Source organism: Indicator indicator, chromosome 21 (genome assembly GCF_027791375.1).
Source record: "Indicator indicator isolate 239-I01 chromosome 21, UM_Iind_1.1, whole genome shotgun sequence".
NCBI lineage: Eukaryota > Metazoa > Chordata > Aves > Piciformes > Indicatoridae > Indicator > Indicator indicator.
The window spans coordinates 5,079,941-5,107,580 of NC_072030.1; the positions used below are offsets into that span (position 1 = coordinate 5,079,941).

Genomic DNA, 27,640 nt, shown 5'->3' on the forward strand with positions numbered 1-27,640 from the left:
AGGTAATATATATCACTAAGAGGCTAAGATTTATAAGAACATTCTGCAGAGTAAATTGTGCTGTCAAGCAGAGAAATAGTGTGGTAAAACAGACTCTCTACAGTAATCTTCTGAGGATCTTTGACACCATGTGCAACAATCACAGAAGATCTGCTGAGCCTGTACAGGCAGGGGGCTTCAGCACTCTTCATAGCAAATCTCATGTATTTCACTCACCTTGGTATTGGAACTGTAGATATTTTGTGGGCTTTTGCCTTTTTTTTTTTTTTTATTTCTTTTTTTATTTGCTTTGTCACTGCCTAATATGGCAGAACTTATGTTCTTCTCTTGGCTTTTTCAGGTATGAACACGAGCAAGAGTGAGACAGTGAAAGAGCATCCATTAAAACCCTCCAGAAGATCTATGCCATGCCTAGCCCAGAGCCAAACACATCCTCAGAGTCTGAGCAAACATTCATCATTTCTGCAGCCAAATCGTGTGCAGCCACAGTCCCAGCCTCAGCCTCTAAGTGCAGGGACATCTACAGCTACAGTGGATGTAGTGTCAGAACGAGGTAGGAACTTTTTTGTTTTTCAGAGGATAATTCCAATGATGGGAATGAAAGGGATTGATGGGAACATCATCTTGAAGTCCTGTGGTGTGTTTAGAGATACTGTTTTAGCATCTCTTGTTAAATTAGAGAAGCATCTGATCAGCTTTGGTTTGTTTAGATAGCTACAGTTTGTTGGAGAGCCGTTTTTTGCATAAAGCAGCTTAGAAGAGCCATGTTACTGGGCTCTTGAGTGAATTGCTATAATATTTGAAGTGAGGCTTAAAGTATTTTTTATTTTATTTTTTCTGAATGACAGGATTATTTCTTCTCACTGGAAAAAAGACCAGAAAGTGCTCCTGTATGCTGGGGAAGAGCATGAAGATTTCTGTAGCCTGTTCTAGCAGTCAGAGAGAGAAAAAAAAAATATATTAGACTTTTGGCAAGAAATGTCTTTAAGTATGAGCATGTAGGAGCATTCATTCATGAATAGCAGAACTGGGGTAGAGTAGTGTGGAGAGAATGAGAGTAAAGGGAGTAAATTCTTAGAATTTTAGCTTGTGTTGGAAAAAGGAACTATTTTTATTTTAGGATTTCTATTTGAATGAATAGACATGCCTTAACAGGGACACTAGTTGGAGGGGGGTTGCATGCTGTTGCAATACATTATTGCCATCTGTGTATGCACCTTTGTAGAATAAATTAACTTGTCTGGCTTCTAAATTTTGATGAGTCCTTTCTTAATGTTGATAGGCACTAATTATTACTCCAGTAAGTTATTTCACTGAGTTAAGCTTCTCAGGAATAGAGTGCAAGTCTTCGTTAAAGTGATCTTGGTCTTTTACCATCAATGGAAAATGCTTTCCAAAATTCCAGCCTAAAATTTTTCATCTGAATCACTGACAGCTTTTAAAAATGTTTCTTTTACTCACAAAATTCGTGTGAAAGCTGATATGAATATTGCATTTATTGCAGCTAAAGTGATGGAGACTTTGGAAAACAACTTGATGAAGCTGTCTAATACAGAATACAGTGATACATTTATAGGTAAGCTTGTGCCTGAACTGAAATAATAATCAATGAATGATCTTCAGTTACTTAAATCACTGAAACCTGTGAAGCTATTCTGTATTTATAGAAGTGTGATTGGTTAGGATGTTCCTCTCCAAGAAAGGAAATGGTATTTAGAAATAAATCCCAGAAGTCAGTAGTAAGAATTGCTGTAGACAAAAATCAACACAATCAAAAAGGATTTGCCTTCTTATCAACAAATAGGTGAAGAGGATACAGCACTGTTGCATGCTTTAGTTGGTACTCTGTCACTTTGGAGTTTGCAAAATAGACTGATTAATGGGTATCACATTCTTAGTGAACCTTTTCAAACTGCTCTCCTGAAAACATGCAAAAATGCTGAATTAAGTGCATGTGGTGAATTTTTCACTAGGCAGCGTCACTGAACTGTGCATAAAAAAGCCAAATGGCTTTCTGCTCCTCCAGAATTGTGTCCCCAGACAAACTTACCTGTTGGTGAGAAGGGGATTAACAGGCATCAGATAAAAGATGTCCATGGGCAGGATCTCCTTTATTTCACTTGGCTCTAGAGGCTTTTATGCTGTGAAGCTGAGAGAGACTTCCTGCACGAACTGCCTTGCAAGCTGTTTTGCCCACCCTGTTTGCCTGCTCTGCTCCCCTTTGCTCTGGGTCTCCTGCCCTCCCTGGGGGTGTCCAAACAGCTCACATTGTTTGTAGTCACGCTGCCAGGTCCTGCCTGGGGCTGTGGACTCAAACCCCTGCCTGCCATTACCATGCCAAGACCATTTGCTAGGTCTCTTTCCGTTACTAAAATTACTGTCATTGGAGTTGCCAGGTTTGGCTTCCTTTTTTTGTGCTTGCTTTCAAACACTCTGAGCCAGATTTACAAAAGGGTTTGCTTACTGCAGTCCAACTAAAGCTCTTACAAGTCCTGTGTATCATGTACATAGCTAAGGCAAGAAGATTTTCAGCAGTTAGGTCATATTAGAAATCTAATCAGAGTAGGAGAAAGACTTGTGCATCTAATAGTCTGCTTGTGAACTCAAGAATCCAATTTGCTCATTCAAGCCCAAGTAAGCATATAAGTAGCTTTCTGCAGATCCTGCCATTAGAAATGGTTGAAGATCAGCATTCCACTCTTAATCTGAAATATTTTATTTCTAATAATACGTAAAAAACGAGTAATGGATAATATAATCACTTGAAATTGGCATTAAAGACTTAGATATAATGAGTAATTTTAAGTTGTTTGGCAGAAAAAAAGAGCAATAATGAGTAAGACAACACTAATTCATTTATTCTTTGCAAATTCTGTTGGGTTTTTTCCCTGAATTAAGCTGATGATGAGGGATTTATGCATAGTAATTTATCTTCCTTAGCATGGTTTGAAATTCTTTCTAGATAGGAACTTGATAATGAATGATGTAGTTCTTAATTTTGCTCCAGTGGTTACTTTGTTTTCTGAATGTGTCTTGAAACCAATCCCTACAAAGCTTATATATAAGAAACTCCCCTATTTATGTGCTATGCTACAATGTAGTCAGCTGAGGAAGACCTGAACCAAAACTAACCATCCACACAATATCCTAATAACTGCGTGATAAAATCCTTTCTCAGTGCCCAGTTACAGAAGTTATTGTAAGTGAATGTTGATTAAATGATTGTGTGATAAACCAAAACATACAGAATAACCTGTGCAGTACATACAATATTTGCATGAAAGGAGGGGCTGAAAAATCACAGAGAATATGACCTAAGAAAACCAGGTTCAGCCTCTGCATCAACAGCAATGTGATGTCTCCATTGTGACTTTTAGAGCAAGTTTTTTCAGGACATTATAGTCTTTAGGCAATGCCTCCATAGGTGAGGGCTGTCACATCTATTTTGACTGTGCTATGAGATAGGTGAAAATCTGCAGCAGGACAGTTTTTCCTATACTTGGTGTGTGAAGGAGTTGTCCAGCTGGTTCAAACCTGGAGAGCTGGCAGCATGGGTGAAGAAGCTAGTGCTCATTGAAACGTAGTAAGGATTAGAGGTTGGAAATGTTGAAGTACTTCAGGCATTTAATCTACCTGCACCAGTTCTGTACACCATCTTAACTCCTCTGAAGAGCAATAATACCTGTGTGACACCTTTTTGAAAGATGAATAATGTATGAATACACATATATAGGTAGCTGGAAATGCTTCTGTGTTACATATACAATACCCAGGGATACAGCAGAATAGAATAAGAGGACCTAAATATATTGTAGTGCAACTTACCCAGGTGTATAATGATATTCTCCTCCAGGTCATTTGTTGTTTCTAGGACTAAAATTAGGGCAAAAGGGGATTAATTTCTTGACCAATAATCTCATTCTTGCTAAAGCTTTGCAAGGGTTATCCCTAAATATGTAGAAGCTCAAAGGATTGAGTCAAGAGTCAACATATCAAAGTTTGTGAATCAAAAAAATATTTAGGAATGATGTTTATATTAATTTTCCTTTCCATAACTATGCCACGTTTGGATTGAGAGACATTTGCTATGCTACACTACTGTTACCTAAAATAGCTTGTTGAACTGCATGTTAAAGAGAAACTGGGACAAGTGGTTTTTATCCTTTAACTATCATAAAATTAAACTGCATTCTGGGCCCTTCAGAAAAGATATAAGGAGAAGCACTTAGGAAAACCCAAGATGCAAAGAGTGTATCTAGAAATCAATTTCTAAACTAAATGCTTCTGCATTCTTAGGTAAAAGTCTCCTGGGAATGGAAGTCTCTCCAACTTTTTATAACTTTTTATCCTACAAAGTGCTCTTAAGGCAAATCCTACTGTTGTGCATCAAACACATCAAAACAATGGCAGGAAGCCTATGTAGGTTTTTGTGATGTATTGAAGACTGAAGTCAGTCATCATGCCTCTGAATTACAAGACAGCAAAATAAAGTGACTACTAGGATTAAGAGATATTTCATCTGCTTGATTAATGCTTTTTAAAATCACTTTATACTTGAGTGTGGATCCAAGGTAAAAGCCTGAGTTTCCAGAGCAATATGAACTGCATTTGGGTTCTTTTCCTCCTATGGCTTCTTGCCTACACCCTCCCCCTCCCAAAGTCAAGCAGGCTGGTTGTGATGGTTGGCCTTAGAGCCCCTCCAAGAACTACGAGAGCAGGGAGAGCTAACAGTTGTTTTTGACAATAACAACCAAATGAGTTGTAGGCCAGGGAAAGCATGATGGGAAGTAAAACTGAAGTAAACAGTAGCTTTCCCACAGGGCAGAGGGAAAAGGCTTGAGGCAGCCAAGCTTTTCTCATGATGTTTTGTGGAGCTGCAGCCAAATAAAGATTCTGTGTTTGAATTTAGGGATGGATACTTATAATGCAAGTCAAATTGAAAGACTGTTAGTCCATATCGTTACCTTTGGGGTATGTTACATTAAAAGCATCCCTGGGCAGTACAGCTCCAGCCATGACATTGAGGGATGCTGTCTTGGTTTGGCTTGTGGCAATCCCAAATGGCTGTTAAAATGCAAACCCAAATAATAGAGATTGTGGAGGAAAATAGTGTTACTTTATAGAAAACCATTAGATAAAAATGTCCTGGGAGTTTAGAAACTGCACTTCTTGAGGAAAGACTTCAGGAGTTACATTACTGTATTGTGGAATGCATTGGTGGCACTAGGAACAATCAAACTCATCTCATTTAGGTTGTATAAGTTTACACGAGGGTAATTTTGGCTTGATGGGTGGGAAAATTACAGAAGAGATTCTCTTAAATGTGCTGGATACCTTATTACAGAAAAAGCACCTGGTCATAGAAAAATACAGAAATACAGTCAGTGTTATTAGTGGCAGAGCTTCATTTCTCTCAGCTTCTCTCAGCATCCTTTTCTGAAACCAACATATTTCGTTCTCTGTTCTTGAAATATTTTTAAACTAATCAAAAGAAATCTACCAAATTCAGCTTAAGAAACAAAACAAGCCTGCTAAAGCCCACACATAGAATCATAGAATGTTTTGGGTTGGAAAAGCCCTCCAAAGGTCATCTAGTCCAACCCCCCTACAGTGAGCAAGGACATCTTCCACTAGATAAGGTTGCTCAGAGCCTTATCCAGCCTGCTTTTGAATATCTCCAGGGATGGGGCCTCAACTACCTCCCTGGGCAACCTGTTGCAGTGTTCCACCACCCTCATAGTGCAGAAGTTGTTGCTGACATCCAATCTAAATCTTTGCTACTTTCAAACCATTGCCCCTCATCCTATCACTACAGGCCTTTGTAAGCAGTCCCTCTGCAATCTCTTGTAGGTCCCATTCAGGTACAAGAAGGCTGCTCTTAAGTCTCCCTGGAGCTTTCTCTTCTCTAGCCTGAACAACCCCAGCTCCCTCAGCCTGTCCTCATAGCTGAGGTGTTCCAGCCCCCTGATTGTTTTCATGGCCCAGGGGTTGGATTAGATGACTTTTGGAGGTCCCATCCAACCCAAACCATTCTCTGATTCCTGTTACTGGCTTCTCTTGCAAGCTCTTGATCTTTAGTAAAGCTCACCACATCTGGCCCTTATTCGAATCTGCCAGGTTGCTTTATTATCCTGTTTCCTACTTTGTATAGCTCCTACTTGAGAGCTTTTTCACAGTCTTTTTAGTGCATTTGGGGTTTTTTTGACCTGAGAATAGCCTGTATGTTAGGTTAAAACACTGTTTAAAATGAATAAACTCCCTTGAGTTCAGTGCTCTGTCAATTAAAAGAGGCTATTTTGTACGTTAAGAAATCCCTTCACAGATTTACTGAGGTTAATATCAGCATTAAGAAATTACCAAGAGCTCATTTTGAGTAATCTTTATGTAAGCAGCTAAATTACAGAAAAAGCAGCCTTTAGTAAAAGTTCCAGTTTTAATATTTCATCTCAGAAACGTTTAGGCTATGTGAGATAATTGTGGTTATTTTTTAGTTTGTTTTCCTGTAGAACTTACTGTGGAGAATTTAACTGAACAACTTAATGAAGGATACTTTGTTGTTGCAGATGAGCTTTTATGAATATAAAATTCAGGAAATTCAAGCTTGTGGTTCCCACAGCAACCATGACTTGTTCCTTGGCTTCTATTTAGGGTTTAGACTTACTGGGCTAAATGCTGTTCCCAGTCCCCCTGACTTTTCCCATGTTGATGTGAAAGCTGAGATGAGAACTTGGCTCAGGATTTGTGGGTAATTTTTTTTATCTGAATATGTTTCTATTTCCAATTTGTCCAAGATATGATTGTGTGGGAATAATTATTCCATCTTTTTAATCTTTAAAATATTTTATGCAAGACTAACCATTTTTCAACATTCATGAAATCTTACCTGGTCCAATTTTGTGAAGACGTTACTCTACTCCTCATTTTAGTCCTGGTGGGTGTATATGGTAAGTCTCATCATGATGTTTTAATGGAGAATGTGTAAGGAAATTCCATGTCTGGAAAATTTATCCCTTCTGACAGAGTGACTCGGAGACCTGAGTCCTCCTTACTTGCCTGCAGTGGGGAGGGAAGAAAGAAATGGATCTGTGTGACTGGATCTTAAGTAAGCTTTGAGGAAGGTCCTCTGTCACCTGCATCTGTTCTTGGAATATGCAGCAAAGTTTTTCAAATGCTTTTGTTGAGCAATTCAAAACAAATACAATGAAAAGGAGAACACTTTCTTCATAGTGTCAACTATCTTCTACCGCTATCAAGCACCCCTCTTCAAATGTGTTCTGAAGTGAGCACTGCAATCCCTTATTACACAAATTTTGAAGTACTCTCTCTAATGATGAGCAGCAGGTGTGAGGGGAATTGGCCACTTTGATTGCTTGTTTAAATTTAAAGCATCTGGTTCAGCATGAATCTGCCTATTTGCACATTTTGAGTCTCAGCCATTGTGAGTCAAGCACAAAAGCATGTGAATATTTATGTTATATTGCCTTGTCAGGAAAAGAATGTTGTGGGCTTTTTTGATTTCCATAGGACTTCTCCTAAGAATAGAACTCACTTTGAGTTTCAAACTAACAATTTCATGTCAAAAAACTTTTGCAGGAAAAGACAGAATATAAACTAAAGGGTGGGTGTCCTCAGGTTGGTCTAGACTCTTCAGTGGTGCCCAGGGACACGAAAAGGGGCAATGGCCACAACCTGGAATATAGGAAGTTCCACCTAAACATAAGGAAAAACTTCTTTACTTTAAGGATGATAGAATCCTGAAACAGGCTGCCTGGAGAGGTTGTGGAGGCTCCTTCTCTGGAGACTTTCAAAACCTACCTGGATGTGTTTGTGTAGAGCCTGATCAAGGTGAATCCACTCTAGCAGGAGGATGGGACTAGATGATCTTCAGAGGTTCCTGCCAACGTTCAAGTGGATACTTGAATATTTATCTGTGGCTGTAACAATGCTATTAGTTTCTCTCCACTGGTAGCTAAAATGAGCCCTCTGTTTTTTTTCTGCTTTTGCTTCAGCCCCAGGAAAGGACAAAGACACATACACAGATGATTCAGAACATGGAAATTACGATGCTCGTACAGATCAGTCTCTGCTCATACAAAACAAACTTACCAGGCAGAAAACAGAACCTCGGACTAAGTCATCTCTAAAGGTAAAGGACACAAAGCTTTATTAAATTGTATCAGTTGCCAGAATCTGTTTAAATAGTTTTTGTGATTTTTCAGGGATCAGACAGGTTGCCTCTTAAACAGGCATCTCATGGTTAAGACCTTTAGGTGGCTCCCATATTGTCATTTGACCTATTGATCAGTGAATGGAATTCTCTGTACCAAAAGCAACCAGAATTCTTTAGAATCATTTAGAATCAAGGGTTTATATTGACTTATGTAAGAGGCAGTAACCTTATTTCAGAGAATTGATATTGCACAAAATTTAGAACATAGAATTGCCAGCCTGGAGTGAAATTTATGTCAACTGAGAGGTCTCAAAAATTCTGAAAGAGTTTAGAAGAATAAAGTTCATGCAACAAAAAATCAGTCAGGAGTGATATAAAGTGTAGAATTCTCCCAAGCAAAATCCAAATGATAGTTAGAGACATTGAATGAAAGATAAAATTAACTTCTGTATAGAGGAGTGTAGGAGTATTTTCAGGAAGCTCGACTAAAGCACTGGAAAAGCCATCTCACCAGCTAAAACTGGCATGTTGTCTTGCTTAGTAATTACCTAATGACAATATTCATCACAATGCATTTTCTACAGCAGTTCGTCCACTAAAATGCCGAAAAGTTATGACAGATTTTCAGTTCAAAACATGTTGTTTGGGATTGTTGTTTTGTTCTTACTCTGAACTATAGGACCCTTAATTCTCTTTTCTATTAAGTGTAATTGCTTGTGAAAGTGTGGCAAACAACCTAACCTCAAGAATAGTTTTCTTCTTCAAGCACTGGAAGTAGTGGATTCTGCAGCACTTTTGGTGTTCTTTTGTTTTGGTTTGGTTTTGTTTTTTTTTGTTTTTTTTTTTTTTTACCAGTAATTTTCTGATTTATGATATTAAAAGAGGCATGGATAATCCCATGCTGCAAATCTAGAAATGCTTACATTGCTTCAAGGTTCTGTACAGAATAGCCTTTGGTGAGGCTGCTACACAGTTCTGTGATGGATGATGCCTGCGGCACTTTGTGATGTCAGCACTGAATGCATGTTTCACAGGAGTCGTGTAACTGTTGTAAAACTCATTCGCTTAGTCTGGCTGATCAGCATCACTGCGGAACTCTAGACCACAGGGAGCAGGTTGATGTGATCTCTGGGACTTCATTTCATGGGATGCTTTTAGAAAAATCTTTGATAGCAATAGGTAATTACCTTTAAACCTATCTAGAAGTTATCATATTTACAGATTGGAAATCTGTGACATGGAGAGCAGTGTAGGGGAAAGGAATCTGGGGGTCGTAGTAGACAGAAGGATGACCATGAGCCAGCAATGTACCCTTGAGGCCAAGAAGGCCAATGGCATCCTGGGATGGATTAGAAGGGCTGTAGTAAGTAGGTCAAGAGAGGTTCTCTTCCCCCTGTACTTTGCCCCCCTGAGGCCACATCTGGAATACTATGTCTAAGTTTTGGGCCCCTCAGTTCAAGAAGGACCTCAGGGATCTGCTTGAAAGAGTCCAGCACAGAGCCACAAAGATGGTGAAGGGAGTGCAACATCTCCTTTCTGAGGAAAGGCTGAGGGAGCTGGGGCTCTTCAGCTTGGAGAAGAGGAGACTGAGGGGTGACCTCATTCATGTTTATAAAGATGTGAAGGGCAGTGTTGGGAGAGTGGAGCCAGGCTCTGCTCAGTGAGGTCCAGTGATAGGACAAGGGACAACAGGTGAAAGCTGGAGCAGAGAAGGTTTTGCTTGAACACAAAGAAAACTTTTTCACTGTGAGGGTGACAGGCTGCCCAGAGAGATTGTGGAGTCTCCTTCACTGGAGACTTTCAAAACCCACCAGGATGCATTCTTGTGAGACCTACTCTAGGTGATCCTTCTCTGGAAGGGGGTTGGACTGGATGTTCTTTCAAGGTCCCTTACAACCCCTAATGTTCTGTGACTCAGTGAAAAGAAACCTCAATAATGATGGGGAGCTTTATATTTTAATCTAAATAATTGCAATGAGAACCTTTTTTTCTTTTTCTACAAGACCAACTGAACTAAGACAATTCATAATGGATATTCTCGTTTGATTTTGTTGATTAGGTAGACAGAACCTTTCATGTTAAATGGGGCCTAAAAAAAAAAAATCTACTAACAAATAATGTCTATCAAATAACAGGCATTTCATTGTGCTAAAGCAAAATATTTGTTTTTATTTTCATATAAAATGATCACTAGCTGTGTTTTCTCCAAGCCCTGCTGATATAATGTTTATAGGCAGCCAATAAGCTAACTAACTTTCCAAGTTTGTATTTGTATTAAGTTTAAACAAAAATGTCTTTTTAATGTCTCCATGTGTCCTGACCTACTGAACAAAGTGCTTTGGAGTTTAAAAGCAGTCTTCTGAAGTCACATATCTGGCTTTTAGCCCCAACAACTCCTTTTATCACAGCAATTACTTTGGAAACTTCCTTCTGCTTTTATAATGTTTTTGCAAATGAGGCAACCAAGCAGGATTCTCCTCCTGTTTACTGTTTGCCTGCCTCCACAGGAAAAAGGCAGAGGAGATTTAGATTAGTCTTGGATTAGAAAAGAAGGTTACTATTTTGCCTTTGGATTATTGTTCAAGTCTTTGTGGCAATTAGTGGGAGATATCTAAGGGAAACTTCTTCCCAAAATGGATGTAAAACTAGCATAAGGAGGCTTTTAATTCTCTTTGAGACTGTTGAAAGCACAGACGACTGCTCTGCAGCATTACAGCTGGTAAGTACTCTCATATATTTGGAAAAGAAACCCATGCATCATGATAAAAAAAAGTCTCCTCAGTCTGACCAGAGAATGAAAATGAGAAACACCACACTGTCAAAGTACAGGAGAAAAGCTTAGCCTTCCTCTCTGTGTGGTAACGATTCTCTTTTAGACCTCTTTTGGAAGAATTGTTTTGCACCTGAGAGACTCAAGGAAAAATTGCTAAATAAGTTCTTTGCAATTAATGCTTGGTACTATTATGTGTCTTAGTGATGAGTTACCTGAATACTTTAGCAATAACAAACTTGTCTTGCTGACATGATGAAAGCTGAATTGTTTAGTGTTTCAGATCCCCTGAATGGTATACTTTCCATAAATATGATTTGTGTTGCTGCAGTTTTAAAGCTTCAGAAACATCCAATAACTTGGATATAGCCTCTGGATGTCACCATTCATCTCGCTAGTCATCTACTTCTTTCCTTTCCTTGATTATGATTTATAACTCATGATCTCCTTTGTTGTAGGCAAGTGTCATTTCAGAATCCACAGGTTTCATATTGAAAATATGTGAGGCATTCAGACCCATTAAAAGCTGTTCTCATTATCCGTTGCTGCTGCCTTTTCATCATCACCAACTGCTGCTGAGATTGTGTAGAAAGTATGAGTTCTTGTATGTGATTCTGCCAAAGGCTCTCCTTTGGCAGAGGAATGATGCCAACAAGGGGCTGCTGAGCAACATATGGAATGAGTAGTATCTGCTATTGCTAGGGAAATGCAGGAAATGAGAAAGGTCTCTGACTGGAAAGTTAATATTTGAAATATCCTAGTTTCACTAAGGAAGGAGAGCAAGCTAAACAGACTTGAAATGTTACATAACTTGTAAGGAATTTTAAGTAAGATCTTAAATAATCAGTAGTCTAAAACATATGGAGAGCTGTGCCTGATCAGCTGGACATACTACTGAAAATTCATTACAAGCTGAGCAAAACTCAGTATGTTCAGTATAGATTATTGCAGTGATTATTAGGCAATAAATCTACCCTTGAAAACCTGAAATACGTTGTTTAGGCATTTTATTGGATTCTTTGTGATTTCAAACATGTCTCTTTCTCTCTCCTGCAAAGCAAATATTTCTTTTACAGAATTTCATGGTGACTGTTTTTTAATATCTGCAGAACAAAAATATTTTTTATTATTTATATTTTGCTTTCCACCCTTTTGCAGGAATTATTTTCTGATTTTATTTTTTCCTGTTCGATTCCACGACTTTCAGAGTCACCCAGATTTGTGCTATATGTTCTAATCCTGTCAATTTATCACTAGCTTCACATACATTATTTCACTCATCATCCTGCTCTTGTGTTCAGTGGAAGTCAGGCACTCATGATGAAAGAGAATGTTTGGCAACAAAAATGTTTTAGTGTACAAATAGGAACAAGATGTTATCAGCTGACAACTGTATACTGGAAAGGAGAATGGCAGAGAGAGTCTGACAGATAAGGAGTCATCCACAAATGCAGTCTAATAACCCAAAAGTAAATAAAGTTTAAAAGGAATGGTAACAGTGCAAGGCTCTCATCTGCTGTGAGGTTTTGTTTGAAAAGAAAAAGGACAAAGGAAAAAAGAAAAGCTCACAAAATAGTTCAGGAAATGCAGGGCACATAGTAAGCAGTTTTATCATAATGGTGGAGATTTTAAAAGATAAACCTGTGAAGAAATGTTTTCAGTAATGCTGTCAGTATGCTTCTTATTTAGGCCTTCCTATTAGACTTGAAGAGCAAACAGATCTGATTAAGTATCAATAAATGGGAAGCTTGGAAGCTTCCTCCTGTTTCCAAACATCCTCCATTGCTACTTCCTCTTATTGTAATATTGAACAGTCTTCCTTTCAAAATTTTGTAGATCACCTAAGCCTATTCCTCTCCTGAAGCAAAATGTAGAATCATAGAATCAGTCAGGGTTGGAAGGGACCACAAGGATCATCTAATTCCAACCCCCCTGCCATGGGCAGGGACACCTCACACAAAATATATGGCAGATGGAATATTTTCATACTATATGCAATATGCTGGTGGTAGCTCCACTGGCCAGTGGTAGGCAGGGCAGGAAGGGGCCACAAGTGGGGGTTATAAATGCCCCTCTGAAGCGGGGAGCCTGGGGGTGACCCACCCTGGGGCGGTGAAGACAATGGACATGGTGGCGATGGTGCTGATTTTGATGGGGTGGTTGTGTTTACACAGCAGGTTTCATGCTTTCAAAGGGGGCTTGCCTTCTTATTTCAAGCCTCCTGCTGGTTTTGGCCTGACAGAGTGGCCTTTGTGACAGTGGTGGTGGTGTTGATGATGAAGGTGGTGGTGGCCTCCAAAGTCCAACCTTCACCTGCTCACCAAGCCCACTGTGATGCTTTGTTCCCCTGGGAGATGGCAGTTAGTCATAGGAAAGGTTGAAGGTGTCTCCTGAAGTTCAAGGGATCAGTGATACTGGCTATTGTAATTCTAAAATGATGGTGTCAGGAGATCCCAACAAACCCAAGGTCATGCCAAACCAGACACTACATCATCCAGCAGCCATGGAGTGCCCAGCAGATCCCAGGCTCCTGACTGGCAACTTGAGCAGGTTGAGGTAGAGCCTGGGTCGTGGTGGTCCCAGTTTAGTGATGTCCAGTGACTGGACAAGGGGCAATGGCTGCAAGCTGGAGCAGAGGGGTTTTGCTTGAACATAAGGAAAAAGCTTTTTCCCTGTGAGGGTGACAGAGCCCTGGGACAGGCTACCAACAGAGATTGTGGAGTCTCCTTCACTGAAGGCTTTCAAAACCCACATGGATATGTTCTTGTGTGACCTATTCTAGGTGATCCTGCTCTGGCAGGAGGGTTGAACTAGATGATCTTCTGAGGGCCCTTCCAACCCCTAATATTCTGTGATTCTGTGAATGTGCTAAGCATCTTCTTACAAAATACAGTATTTTCCTGCTTACTCTGAATAAAATGAAAATGGGAGGAAAAAATCCTCTGTGAGGATGCTAACATAATTAAGAATTCTTTACTTTTCTCCTAAAAAAAAAAAAAAAAAGTTGAACTGCAGTTTTATTGGGAAGGTCAGGTATTTCTGGAAGTCTTCCTCACTCTTCAGAGCACATCCAGGTTTCTGCACAGTACAGTGTAGTATGTAGAGACATACATTAGCATGGGTAATTACAGCAGCCTGTTGCATTAACCAGGCTGTGTTGTCTTTGATGGACAAGATAGTTTGGATATCTTTGCATATGCAAATATGTCCCTAGTTTTCTTTCCTAGGTTATTTTATGGTTATTTGCAAAAGAAAAATAAAAAACAACAACAACAAAAAAAAAGAACATGTAATCAGTCTGCATTTTTGCAATTAAGTAATCAAAAGGATGAATGTAGTATATCTATTGCTGGCTTATTTGTTCTAAATCCCTTTAAATACAAAGAGATGACTGTTAACTTAGTTGTGAGGCAAGCAAATTTCTCATAAAGCACACCTTAGAGTAGTCTTAATTAGATTTTTAAAAAGTAAAAAATGAGTTGAGTACCATTTTAAAATATTTTACCAACTTTTTCACAGCTAGTTCCATGTAACTTAAGCAGTCTGTAATTTTTGGGGGGTCCTAGATTTGATTGTTTTCAACATCCCGAAACAAAGCAAGCATTAGTTGTGAATCTCACTTTTGTTTATAGCAATAAGCCCATTGTAGTTAGCATCAGAAATGTATTTATTTTCAGAAAATACTGGAAGGTAGGCATTGAGTCATGAGCTCTGAATGTGGACACTAACCACTGAAATGTTAGTGATGAAATGATGGCATCCTTCAGTGCGAATATTGCTGAAGATTTTAGTTGAGTTCATGGCAACAGTATTAGGGAGAATTAGTAATCAAAACAAATGAGGTGGTTTTCATGAATCAGTCTGCAATTGCTCTAATTAAAAGCATCTTAGTAAGTTCTAAGAAGAATAATAAATTATATTGGAAGAAAGCTTTCTTTCATGAGAAATAACCATTCTACTCAGTTGGAACAGGAAAGCTGTTCATACAGATTTTGCAGTTTTAGGTGGTTAGCACGCCCAAGAATTTCACACATGAGACTTAACCTCTGTCAAAATTCCTGCCCTAGTTCCTCAAATTGTTTCCATGGCTACTTCTGTCTTATACATGTTTTAATAGCCCTGAACTCATCCGTGATTATTTCTAAAACATCTCATTAAAAAACAAGACCTAAAGAGATACAGAAAATTGCTTTTTCTTCCCCATCTCTGATAGCTACTGTGTTTTGCATTGCAAGCTTCATTCTCCCGCTCTTATTCCTCCATTCCAAGATGGTTTTCCTTGCAAGGGTACAGGCTGATTTTAAGTATAGATGATATAGATGTAGATGATGGATATGTAGGTATAGGTAGGACATTCCATACAGTCCTATAAACTTGTTTACACGTCAGTTATTGTCAGCAGTAGGTTAGTGAACAAGTCATTGTTTCCATGACAAAGCAAAGTCTGTTACTTGTCTTTCATTCTTCCCCCAATGTTTTCTGTTTCTACTACTTTTCCCTATGTCTTTGTCTCTAACTACTGGTGAGGTGGTACTATTAGGAAGTGGTGATTCTTGGACTGAGTGCTTGAATTCAGTGGTTCCATTTCCAGTAGTAGCATCACTTTTTCTGCTAGTGGGATTCTTCCCTTTCCTTCTCTTCTTACAGTTTCCCGAGGGGGAAAAAAAAAAAAAAAAAACAACAAAAACAACAAGACATTTGAGTAAGGCTCTCATTAATATGTTGCTTCATTTTTGGTAATAATTAATTAAAATTATATATTTCTAGCATGTTTAGCTGTCAGAATCCATAATCTGTCTTAGGGAGGAAGTTAATTTTGTTTCAAACATCAACACCAAAAAGAGTTTGGGGAGAGAAATAGAGCAAATTTGGGATGCAAATTGTATGAGAAGGTGCTGTATGCATCCATTTTTTTGGATCCCAGATACTAGTCTACTGGTATATGTGCTTTCATTTATGTAATTTTACAAATCTAAATCCAAACTACACCACCCACATGGAGGAAAGTTGAACTTCATCCTGTCTGCTGTAGAGACAAAATAAACATATCGTGCTGTGGGGGCTTAATTCTGGTGTGCTGTCTCAGTTGGCGCTTACGTAAGTGAATGCTCCTGTTGTGAGAACTGATGTTATCTATATAAAACGTGAAACTTTCTGATATTCTCTTTATTAAGTAAACAGCAGTTGCTGAAGTCAGAAATTGAAACACAGACTCTTTGCTGCCTGAACTACCAATGTAGAAGCTGTTTCTGCCTGTTTGAGTACCTTGGGTCAGAATAACTGTCTTCAGGTGGAGTGCAGTGCGCTCCGTGCGTGCTGCCAGGCCAGCACTCATGTTATGCTTCTCTTGACCTTGTAATTTCTGGGAGTAGTAGATGAAACTATTTTTCAGATATCTTCTAAAGCTACTCACAAAGTCTGTCAGCAGCAAACTGCCAAGAAGAGATGACATTTAAACAGTTACTCTTACATGAATCTAAAATTTGCTTATTGGAAATGGTTTCACCTCTTCCAGAATATTTATTTCTGGTGGGCTGAAAATCTGCTAAAAGTTTGGTCTGCAGAGCAGATTAGTAGACTTGAAATCAGTGGAGCTGAAATAGATATAATTTCTGTGAACTGTGTTATTTAAATTAATTGGGGAGAGAAAGCCTGTAAAACAGCTGTTCCCACTTTGGAAGGAGAACACTGCTTATTAATTACAATCTGAAAAATAGTTTATTGAAAAACCTCTCCATGTTGGCTAAATCCTAAGTTCTTCTTGTACCACATTGTAATAGAAATGTGAACTCTTTGTTTTATAGCTTTGCTAAATATTTGCATTATACTTCTTCTTTTTTTTTTTTCCTTGGGCAAAAGCTTCTTTTTCCAGATTAACTTGAAAGCTTGTTTTGTCTTGTACAAACTGTAAACTTCAGTTGAGTGATAATGTCAATATTTTGAATTTTGTGCTGTTTCAAACTTGGAAGCAGTATGTCATGTTATTTTTTGTATTAATCACAGGCTATGAATCAGCCTAAAAATGTAGAGGATGAAGGGGACTAGAGAGAAAAACAAACACTGCTCAGTCCTTTTTATACACATTTTTTCAGGTGAAATGGGGAATCTTAAAAAGAATAGATGAGAGCAAGGGCTTTGCACAAAATATTTCTTCTGATGCTTTTTGTCTCCACTGTGTCAAGAAAAAGGTGAAAAAACGAATCAGGTGTTTCTTAGTCCAAACCAGCAGATAAATAATAAAGTGTGCTTCGCCTGAATGCTCATTGCACTGAGTGATTCACTGTCCTAGGTATAGCTAATGGCCAATATACCTTGACTGATAGGTTTATTTGAAATTACTGCTCCCTGTTCTCCATGCACATTGTGGAGCTCCTTCAGATCAACTGAAAAAAAAAACCCACTGACATCACCAGATAGCTTCTTTTACTGGCACAGATGTTCCTCCTAATGCAGATGGACTGCATTGCTTGAGAATTGCATTGAAGTGAAACTGCAGTGCCAGTAGCATTGAAATGAATCAGTCCCGAAATCAATAGAGTTTAGGTCAGGTTCACTGCACAATTTTGGTAAGTGGCTTCACTGTTGCACATCAGAACGTGTAGTGATAGCACTCTGAAAGTAAGTGGCCTGAGATGAGCAGATGGAAAGTTTCTCTCCAGTGTCAGCGTAACTCGTTATTTATTGAATATTACCCCCAAAGAATTCTGTTTGGTGCAGAGGCATCTGAGGGCATATTTACATGCTGGTGTTAATCTGAGAAAGAAAACATGTTTTTCCAAGACTGGGGAAAATCAGGTGGTATGTAACTGAAATAATAACCCAAAGAAAGGCAGAAGTGTATTACAAAAAGATAGATATCATTTGCAGAGTGCTTGTACAGAAATTGTATGAGCAGGTATTCTGTAAGAGAAGTTCCAGGTCTGTCTTTTGGGGTAATTTTGGCCAGGTTTTTTATATCTCACTTTGCCTGCTTCATGGACCACAAAAACAGCTCTAGTCTGCTTCTGTGAAGTACTTGTGCTGGAATTATTCACTGCTGAAGAGCAGATTCATTGCTTGTGTCTTGAGCCTGAAGAAATGTTTGGGTATTTGAAAACTTGCATATTCAAACTTGAACTTGCACACCCTTACTCGACTACCTCACCTTCAAACCTCTGCATCTTGTGTCTTTAGATCATTACCTCTATGATCTCAGTTTGCCTTTTCAAATTTCCAAGTCTTCATAGTCTGACGCTAGTTGATACAGTCACTGCCTGTTCTGAGTCATGCAAAACACAGAATGCAAAAATAGCTTGCAGCAGCAGCATGTAAAGCAGGGTTTTCCATATCAAGGTCAGAGAATCCCTGTTGTTTGCAAGCATGGTGGGAAGGAACTAGACAAGATTTAAACATTGCTATCACTACATTGAAAAAGCACTTCAGCAGGAATATCTGGTAAAACATTCCAATCAACAGAGCTTTTTACTTCTCTTTTGGAGAAAAATATAAGTGTGTGTGGGTTTTTAAGATTTGCCCAGATGTAGAGCTGAGAAACTTGGTTTAATCTACTTGTAGATTAAATATTACTGATTTCTGCTGGGAAGTAAGGATTAGCAGAAGTTTATATAATACCATACAAGGCTTTTCCACAGCTGAAAGAACTAGCAAGAACATGGGGTTTCTGGAGCTGTTTTATGTTGGTTTGCTCTAATTCCAAACTTTGAACGACTGGTGTATATGAGCTGCCTGTTCTTGTGACCTGTTCTTTATATATTCATCCTGGGGATATGTGGATATTTCCATGCTTTAGGGAATGCTGTGTTACATAGAATTCATGGTGGGGCTCTTCATATTTGTGAGTGCCACATTCAATGTATTTGTGTTTTATGTTCTCCAGGCTGATGCCATGGCGTCATCAGGCCTCTTCTTCAAAGATGGCAAAAAACGCATTGATTACATCTTGGTCTACAAAAAGTCAAGTCCACAGGTAGAAAAAAGAAGCACATTTGAGAAGAATTTGAGAGCAGAAGGGTTGATGTTAGAACGAGAGGTGAGTCTTGCAGCTTATATAATATAAAAATTATTAATAATATTGTCATGCTGTATCGGGTTTAAAATTGGTTCCTGACCTTCTTGCAAGCCTTTCCAGTCAAGCTTTGTTTAATGCTATTAAATGATTAATAGCAGTTGTTTGGGATTGTGTGTTTGACATGTTTTGGGAGGTGCATGCTTGTGCACATATGGGCATGCAACTTCCCCCCCCAAGTATGATCACTTTTAAATTGTAGCAGGTGTCATTCAGTAGGGAGGCAAAACTTCCATCTCATTACACTTGCAAACCAGAAAAAGCTTCAGTAACTGATGTGTGAGGTGTCCCTGCCCATGGCAGGGGGGTTGGAACTAGATGATCCTCGTGGTCCCTTCCAACCCTGATTGATTCTATGATATACAACCTCTGTGTCTTTCAGCAGAATGCATGATACTAAATGTCTCTGGTTTTAAAGAGGTAAAGATTTTCAATGTCAAATCAATCCATCTCTGATTTACATGGCTTAGTCTGCGTTGGGTTCTTTGAGCTAGAGTAGTGTGCAATTTAAGTGCTGCTGTTCAGGCTTCTGACTATTCTTGAATGCATTTTAAAAAAGGAAAAAAAATAAAGGTTTGTTATTCTAATAGTATTAAAAATGAAATTCAGTTCCCTCCTTCCATTTTTTTTTAATACTGAAATGTTTTAAAGCTGTGAGTATTAGAAGGGCTTTTGAAAATATTTGGGTTTAGTGGTGTGGATGTCATTCCGGTTTATTCCTATTACAGGGTTTAGTTCTTAATTTTCCTTTGTCTAGCTGAGTGTGCTTATAGTGTTTTCAGACTTGCATGACCACTTCAGGCCTAAAACCAGGATTTGACCCTGAAGAATGCTTTTAGAAAGGTGGTGAGTGCCTTAGAGGATTGAATCATTCTTATGTCCTTATTTCTCACCACTCTTTACAGCCAGCTGTTACAAACAGTGATATCATGTTTGTTAAAATTCACTGTCCGTGGGAGACACTGTGCAAATATGCAGAAAGGATGAACATCAGGATGCCTTTCAGGTATTGTGCAAACAATTTTAAGAAACTTGTCATTTAATGGTTTAATATTAAAACTTCATTACTTGCCTTAAGGCTTGTAGTAAATGAACTAAACAAAAGTGTCTTTTAAAGTTTTATTAAGAATAAGGACAAACGATCTTCCAAATGAAATTCACTGAACTTAACTCTTTACTTGACACAAATCACATATTCCTCCATGAATATTGTAAAAATATTCACAACAAGGCTAAAGTGCAGTTTTTGCTGAGTTACAGCCAGGTATGCTTAAACTTAATTTAATGAGGTGATGTGGAGAGAGGAGAAGCAAATAATAGACACCTTTTTTTTTTTTTCTCTTTTGCCTGTGGTTTTCAAGCTTCCCTTCCAAGTGAGCAGGTGGCTTTAGAAAATAGTATTAATAGTTCACATGTTGTTTTGGATGTCGTTGGCAGAGCTTCATGTATTCTCTGTCTGAGCTCAAATATTCTCCATGATTTCAGGGTATTTCTGAGCTCTTACTCAAAGGCAAGTGAAATGACAGAAATAGTTGGTATCTTCTGTGTCTCCAATATAGCACAAATTGGCATACTTTGAAGAAAATGAGATACCTTTATTTCTTGGCCCTCTAACTTTCCTTTTATTGAATGATGAACTAAGTGGAGTTCCTTGTCTATGTACTGAACAAATTCTATCATATGATCTTGCAAGAAATGTTTGTTATTTATTTGTAGGATAAGTTAATATCTCCTGCAATAATAGAGAAGTTTTAAAAGAAGTAAATGTCTTTTTAAAAATCAATTGATAGTCTTCTTCCAGAGAGAGAAGAGCATATAGTGTGCTTTCAATGTCATCAGGAGTTAAAGCAGTAACTGGATGTCAGAGCTGTATGACTCATGGGAAATCATAGAATGGTTTGGGTTGGAAGGGACCTCCAAAGGTCATCAAGTCCAGTCTCCCTGCAGTCAGCAGGGACATCCTCCACTAGATCAGGTTGCTTAGAGCCTTGTCGAGCCTGACCTTGAATATCTCTATATCTCTACTACCTCCCTGGGCAACCTGTTCCAGTGTTCCACCACTCTCATGGTGCAGAACTTCTTCCTAACATCCAATTTAAATCTCCTTAAATTTCAAACCATTGCCCCTCATCCTATCACTGCAGGCCTTTGCAGACAGTCCCTCTGCAGCCTTCTTGGAACCTTCTCTTCTCCAGGCTGAACAACCCCATCTCCCTCAGCCTGTCCTCGTAGCAGAGGTGCTTCATGGCCCTTCTCTGGACCTGCTCCACCAGTTCCATGTCATTGCTGTGCTGAGGGCTCCAGACCTGGACACAGTACTTCAGGTGAAGTCTTACCACAGCAGAGTAAAGTGGCAGAGTCACCTCTCAGTCTGCTGGCCACGCATCTTTTGATGCAGCCCAGGATGCCATTGGCATCTCACCTGAATTGCCAAGTGTTCCATGTTTTACATCCCTCCTGATTTCAGCTGTCAAAATGTGTCTCTCTTGCATTGGTCTTAAGCCAGAAACAGTCATCGTAAAGCATCCTTTGCTCAAAAGACTCTTCAAATATCCAGTTCTATGCTGAGTTTCCATATCCTGTGAAGCCTTCAAAGTCCTTTCCATATAAAACCCAGTTTTCTGTGGCAGTCACCTTCCATGTGTTCGAGCCTCTCTAGTTTGAATAACACTTGTCAGCATTTTAAATATAGAAGTGTTTGCATATGTTTATACACACTCATAGACAATGTAAATTCCCATGCAAAAATAGTTCTTTCTTGCTTTTGATACTTCAGGTAACAAAATTTAAGATTTAGGAGTGGTTTGAATTCTTCATCATTTTCATAACTTCACAGGTCAGTAGAGCTCTTCAGAAAAAAAAAAGGGGGGCTGACTTTTCAATACTAGTATACTACTTTATTTGGAAGGCATTAAAAATTGTGTGTGTTTATTAAGTGACACATAAATATATTCTCCTTTTTTCTTTTTTTTTTTTTTTTGGTTGGTTGGTTTTGGTTTTGGCTTTTCTCCAAAGTGTCTGATCCATGTTTCTGTGGTTCTAGACTTCCTTTTATCCCACTCAGTTCAGTATACCAAAGGTACATAAAAAGCTAAGTTTTGCTGTAGAATGAAACATGTACATTTGGTAAGAGAAGCAGCCCACAGCCAACCTCTACCTCCATAATAGTTCTGTGAGAAATAGGAACTTGATCACCTTTTCTTTCCTCTTTAAAAAGATTTTAATAGGAATTTACTTGGCATTGCAATCTAAAACTTTTGTGAGTATTTCAAAAAGGCTGTTTCTTTAGTTTCTGTGCTTAAAAAAAAAAAAATAAGAGTGAACTCAGTTACATAATGAAGACAAAGTGGATGTAGCAGAATAGACCAAAGCAAATCTGGAGCAGTGTTTCGTGATGCCTCCTCTCTTTCCAGAGGCTGTGGATTATAGACTTTCTGAGGCTGAATTCAAGTCTTCATCTTTGCTTATATTAGCCCCTGATGTCTTTTCTTGGAATCAGAAAAAGCCATCTGCACTTCCATAACAACATCCTGTGACCAGATATTTCATAATTTAATTAAGTGTTCTGAGCAATTTTCTTTTAAGTCTTGAGCTATCTATTGGTTTCCTGATGTAACTATTTTCTCCATTTAGGGGAGAGAGGAAGTTCAAATCATAGAATCCTCCCACAATTACAATGAACTAATTGTTACCTCCCAAGCAGTAGCAGGTAGTCCTGCAAGGAGCAGGGAAATGGACTTGGTGATGCCTATGGGTCTCTTCCCACTTGAGTTATTCTGATTCTAAGAGCAGGTTGTTTCTCTTAGCTTTTATATGATTTATCAGTGGTTACTGACTGCCCATTTTTGATACAGAATGGCAGAGGAGAGCTAACCTTCCCTACAGACCTGTAACACAAGTACACTCTTGTCCTCTCGCTCCGTGCTGTAAAATTCCAGCATTCAGCTACAGTCACTTAAATATACCCTGGGCAATACATGAAGAATTAAAGTCCTCCTTTTTAGGTTCATTTTGCTTCAGCAAGTAACCAAACAGAATCAACAGACTTATTACACAGATAAAAAAGTATTTCTCTCTGTTGCTGAAATGTAAAAATACCTTTTTCTTACCTGAGGGACCACCCAGACCCCTGTTTTAGCATGGAGTTAGAGCTAGATATGTTGGCAGATACATGGCATATATCATACATGTATTACAGGAGGAATCTCAGTGTTTGAGTTACAGAAGCAAGTTGTTCTAGCATTTCAAAAGCCTCTGTGGTAATCACTGTTGTCTTGTGTATGGCCTTAAGTGCTTATGGCATTGGATGCATTAGAATGGAGAAGGCATTTAATACCCTGGTAATTCTTCTAAAGTGAGTTGCATGAAATAAAAGCTAAGCAAGACCACATGAAATGAATACTAGCACCCCACTGAACCCTTTACTGAACCCTTTCTGATGTGTGTTTTAAGAATGAATTATTAAGTAGCTATTACTGTCATTAGCTACAAGCCTAAAATTTAATTTTGACACAGGAATGGGTTTTGGACTTCAAAATATGGCAAATTACAGCATTTTAATGACTTATTCTATGTAAGGTGCCTTTTTCAACGTTTTGGGGTTTTTCCCACCTTTCTGCCTATGAAAATGCATGCTTTAAAAAAATGTCCAGTGTTCTTTTGTAATGTATATGTCCTTTTCAACTGTCTCCTACTTGATTATTCTCAGCTGATTTTTGCTGTTCTTTCAGGAAAAAATGTTATTACACTGACTGGAGGAGCAAAACCATGGGCAGGTTGGTGGGTGATGTGTAGCTTCTAATTTTGTCAGATAGCCACCCTGCTAAAGAAAATCCATTTGCAGTTGTAAATTTATCCAGGAAAACTGGAAAATTAGATTATTTTCCTGAAAACTGAAAATATGTTAGTTCAAAGTGTTAAAATATTCATCTGTAACAAGATGCAGTACTTAAAGCTTTGCCAGTTCTCATTTTAGTAATGCAGAAGTGTTTATGCCAGGGGAAAAAAAAAAAAAAAGTCTTATCCTGGCAGCAAAGATCTAATACTTGGAGCTATCTCCACAGTTAATGTCTGCTGTTACCAAGGCATATTTCTTTAGCATGAGAGATGCTTTTGAGTATTATGTGTCAGGTTCTGGTAGTCAACTACTTCCTTTAGATATGCAAACATGACTTCCCTCATTTGTGTCCTGGTGATCAGGACTAAGGCAACACCACACACCAAAGGCTGTTTTGAATTTCTGTTTGCTAGCTGACAGAATAGCTTGTACACTGCAGTGAAAGCTGTTTAACTTTCTGGGAGGCAGGTGCATGCAAAACTCACCTGCAGCTTTTGCTGCTGTTGCTGCTTCTGCCAGGCAGAAGGGTACAAGAGGCCACAGCAGTGGGCGAAAGGAGCATGAGGGAGCTGGGGACACGGTGAGCTGTGATTTCTCCCCATTGCTCTAGTCAGATGTAGTGATGTCTATGGAAAAGATATGAACATTTTTACTTGAGGGAAAGCTCCTGGAATAATTACCTATCACAGGTTTTGTCAGGGTGGATCTTATGATGAGGTTACATTTGATTTGGGTTCTCCTGTTGTTATTTTAGATGACGAAGAGCTCTCATTATTTCTCAGGAATGATTTAAGTAGTCTGATGATATCAGTTTGCAAGATAATCAGCTGGCAAAAATAGAGCACTGTTGAACAGTAAAGTGAGAAAACTTTGAACACATCAGCAGATAAAATCCACAGAAATAAAGCAATCTGTAACATAAATTTACAACTGCACTTTTTCCTCTTCCCAGTCATTCACATGCTTGCTCCATTTTGGTGTGCATTATGAAAAATGCTAGTGATGTGCTTCGTAATGGAAAGCAAAATCAACAAGCTTTACTGCGAAACTGTCTCCTTTCATCTGTAATCCATCTGGCACATCTTAGACATGAAATACATTTATTTTCCTTATTGAGAAGGACAGATGTCTGAAACATGCAACCAAAGTTGCACAGTACCTGTGAACCAAGTAATAAACACTTCTTGTGCCAGATTGATGATTTTTTTTTTTTTCATTTGAAACAAATGCATTTACTTGTGATTTACTTTGGGAGAAGTTGGGGATGAATGCTTCTTGGAATATCTTTTTTCTGGCGCTTTATTTTTATGGCATTCCATGCACAAAGGAATAGTATGGAAGGGAAAAAAAAGGGAAAAAAGAAAAAAAAAAAAAGGGAAGCCACATTTGATGATGAAAGCTAACTCTGAAATTGCTGGCGTACACAACTCATTTTAACTTCTACTCCTGTCATTGTTGCTTTACAACTTACAGCTTTTCAAACTTAACAGCTTCTCTGTCATTTAGCAAATCTCATTAATACTTCTAAGTTAAGTGATGTTTACAAGAGCTACAGTGAAGAGCTATATAAAAATTCTTCAATCAGGAAGGTAAGAGCTTAGGGCTGTAGAGTTTTTGTAATTTGAGAACATGAGAGAAGACTGCTGTGACATGTACAGTTCTGAATTTATTGATATGGTTATATAGTAGATGTATATATCTATAAATGTCCTTTTAAAAGTCTACAAAAGATTATTAGGAGCATGAAAGGACAGAAGATAAATTACTGGTATACTTGCTTTCTTAAATCTGGTATCTCTGTTTCAACTTTATGACATAGTCCTGTACTTTGGCTTACAGTGCTCAGTGTCAAAGAGTGGTGTCTATCAAGTGCAAAACCAGTGACAGACAAAGTGAGCACCAATAGCTTGGCAATATATAGCAAGAGGAAAATTTTGAGAATTTAAAATGTAAATGTAAAATTCTGATCCCACATTTGGCTTAGATTTCTGACACTCTGTCAAACTGAGGTAGAACTGGTTTTGCTGATGTTGGCAGGAAGAGGTACACTTTTACAAAGCTTGCTTTGCTTCCTGAGAGCAACTTATTGTGTCATCACTTATTACTCTTAATTATCAAATGGATAGCTGTGCTTCAGTCTAGCACAGGCAATAAACTATTCACCCTAGCTGAACCTGATTCACCAGCTGATCTTGTGGAGGATGTCTCTGCTCACTGCAGGGAGGTTGAACTAGATGACCTTTGGAGGTCTCTTCCAACCCTACCATTCTCTGATTTATATATCATGCATACATATTCATAGAATCATAGAATAGTTTGGGTTGGGAGGGACCTCCAAAGGTCATCGAATCCCAACTGCCCTGCAGTCAGCAGGGGCATCCTCCACTAGATCAGGTTGCTCAGAGCCTTCTCAAGCCTTGCCCTGAATATCTCCAGGGATGGGGCCTCAACTGCCTTCCAGGGCAACTGGTTGCAGTGTTCCAGCACTCCTGATCATTTTTGTGGCCCTCCTCTGGACCCACTCCATCAGGTCCATGTCCTTGCTGTGCTGAGGGTTCCAGAGCTGGACGCAGAACTCCAGGTGAGGTCTCACCAGAGCAGAGCAAAGTGGCAATCACCTCCCTTGAGTAATGCTGAAATCCTGGTGAAAAAAATATCATTTAAGGAATGTTTATGGTAAAATTTAGACCTTTTCTGGATCACTGATGTAGCACGTGTTTAATATGAGACCTACTGCTCAAATTCTCATACTTCATTGCAGTTCAGTATGAAACAAATAAAGGTCAGCAAGGAGTGCAGAGTTGAAGTGTTAAGGAGGTAACTATATTTGTTTGAAAATTAACTGCACTTCACTAGGTTTACCCCCATATAAACTACGTCCTGAGACTATTTAGGCAAGCTGCCAGTAGAAGGAAGCCCTTTATTTTACCAGCACATCATCTGATCAGGAGTACAAAAATTATGTCCAGTTTCTATTTTATAATGTCACTTTTTAGGGAACTGCAGAAGCCATACCTAGGTTTTTTTGTCTAAATACTGTTTAACCATATCTGTATAGAATATCCTCTACTTCTTTGGTAGTTAGCTATAGTAGTTTGCAAGGCAATATCAGCCCTTGGATTTTGAGGAATTGCAGGGGAGGGCTTTATTGAAATCAGAAAACCATAAAAATTTTCTCCTGAGCAGCATTGTGTTTACTGACAAATTTTAATGTTCAAGTTGCCAGGCAAAGGAGGGAGGAGGAGCTACACTTGCCTTGCCCAGTGAGGTTGGAGAAAGTAAGTAGATACTCAAGATTCCTTCTTGAGTAGAGCATAAGCATCCACGGTTCTGCCAGAGGAGCTACCTTGGAAAATACCCCAGCCTCATCTCAAATCATAATCCCACTAATTTTTAGGATGAGTTATGCTCAAGTGAAGTGTGCAAGATCATTCATAAATACTGTTAATTTTGCTCCTTAATGCTTTATTTTCTTTTAGTTATTTGGTGTGGAGATTTCCTGCTTTCATTTCATTTCTAGAATGATGTCACTAAATGTGCAGTGTGGGAAACAGAAGTAACAACCAGATGAGAGGATGTAAATCTGATTCCTTACTGTCTCAGTTTGCAGAGGAATATGAGAGAGCTGAAAAGTTGGTTGCCCAGGAACCCAATGAAGCTTGATAAGGAGGCCCTACCTGATCTGGAAGAAACAGATTGCTACACAGCACCCTTTAGCCGAGCACGTATACACCAGTAAGTTCTGGAATGGGAAAAGCAGCACCAGAGACCACAGGGATTTTTTGTTTTCTCACTTCT

At 38.7% G+C, this 27,640-nt stretch overlaps 1 protein-coding gene across 1 annotated transcript in view; it reads left to right on the forward strand.

Moving 5' to 3' along the window:
* The window catches only part of ANO3 (anoctamin 3), a 168,893-nt gene that overhangs the window by 96,942 nt on the left and 44,311 nt on the right, over nucleotides 1–27,640 (forward strand). The window contains exons 2-8 of the mRNA XM_054390489.1: nucleotides 341–553; nucleotides 1,505–1,576; nucleotides 8,010–8,146; nucleotides 18,817–18,969; nucleotides 19,911–20,011; nucleotides 23,736–23,780; nucleotides 27,446–27,577. Coding sequence (XP_054246464.1) covers nucleotides 341–553; nucleotides 1,505–1,576; nucleotides 8,010–8,146; nucleotides 18,817–18,969; nucleotides 19,911–20,011; nucleotides 23,736–23,780; nucleotides 27,446–27,577 — 853 coding nt within the window. The remainder of the gene's footprint in view (nucleotides 1–340; nucleotides 554–1,504; nucleotides 1,577–8,009; nucleotides 8,147–18,816; nucleotides 18,970–19,910; nucleotides 20,012–23,735; nucleotides 23,781–27,445; nucleotides 27,578–27,640) is intronic.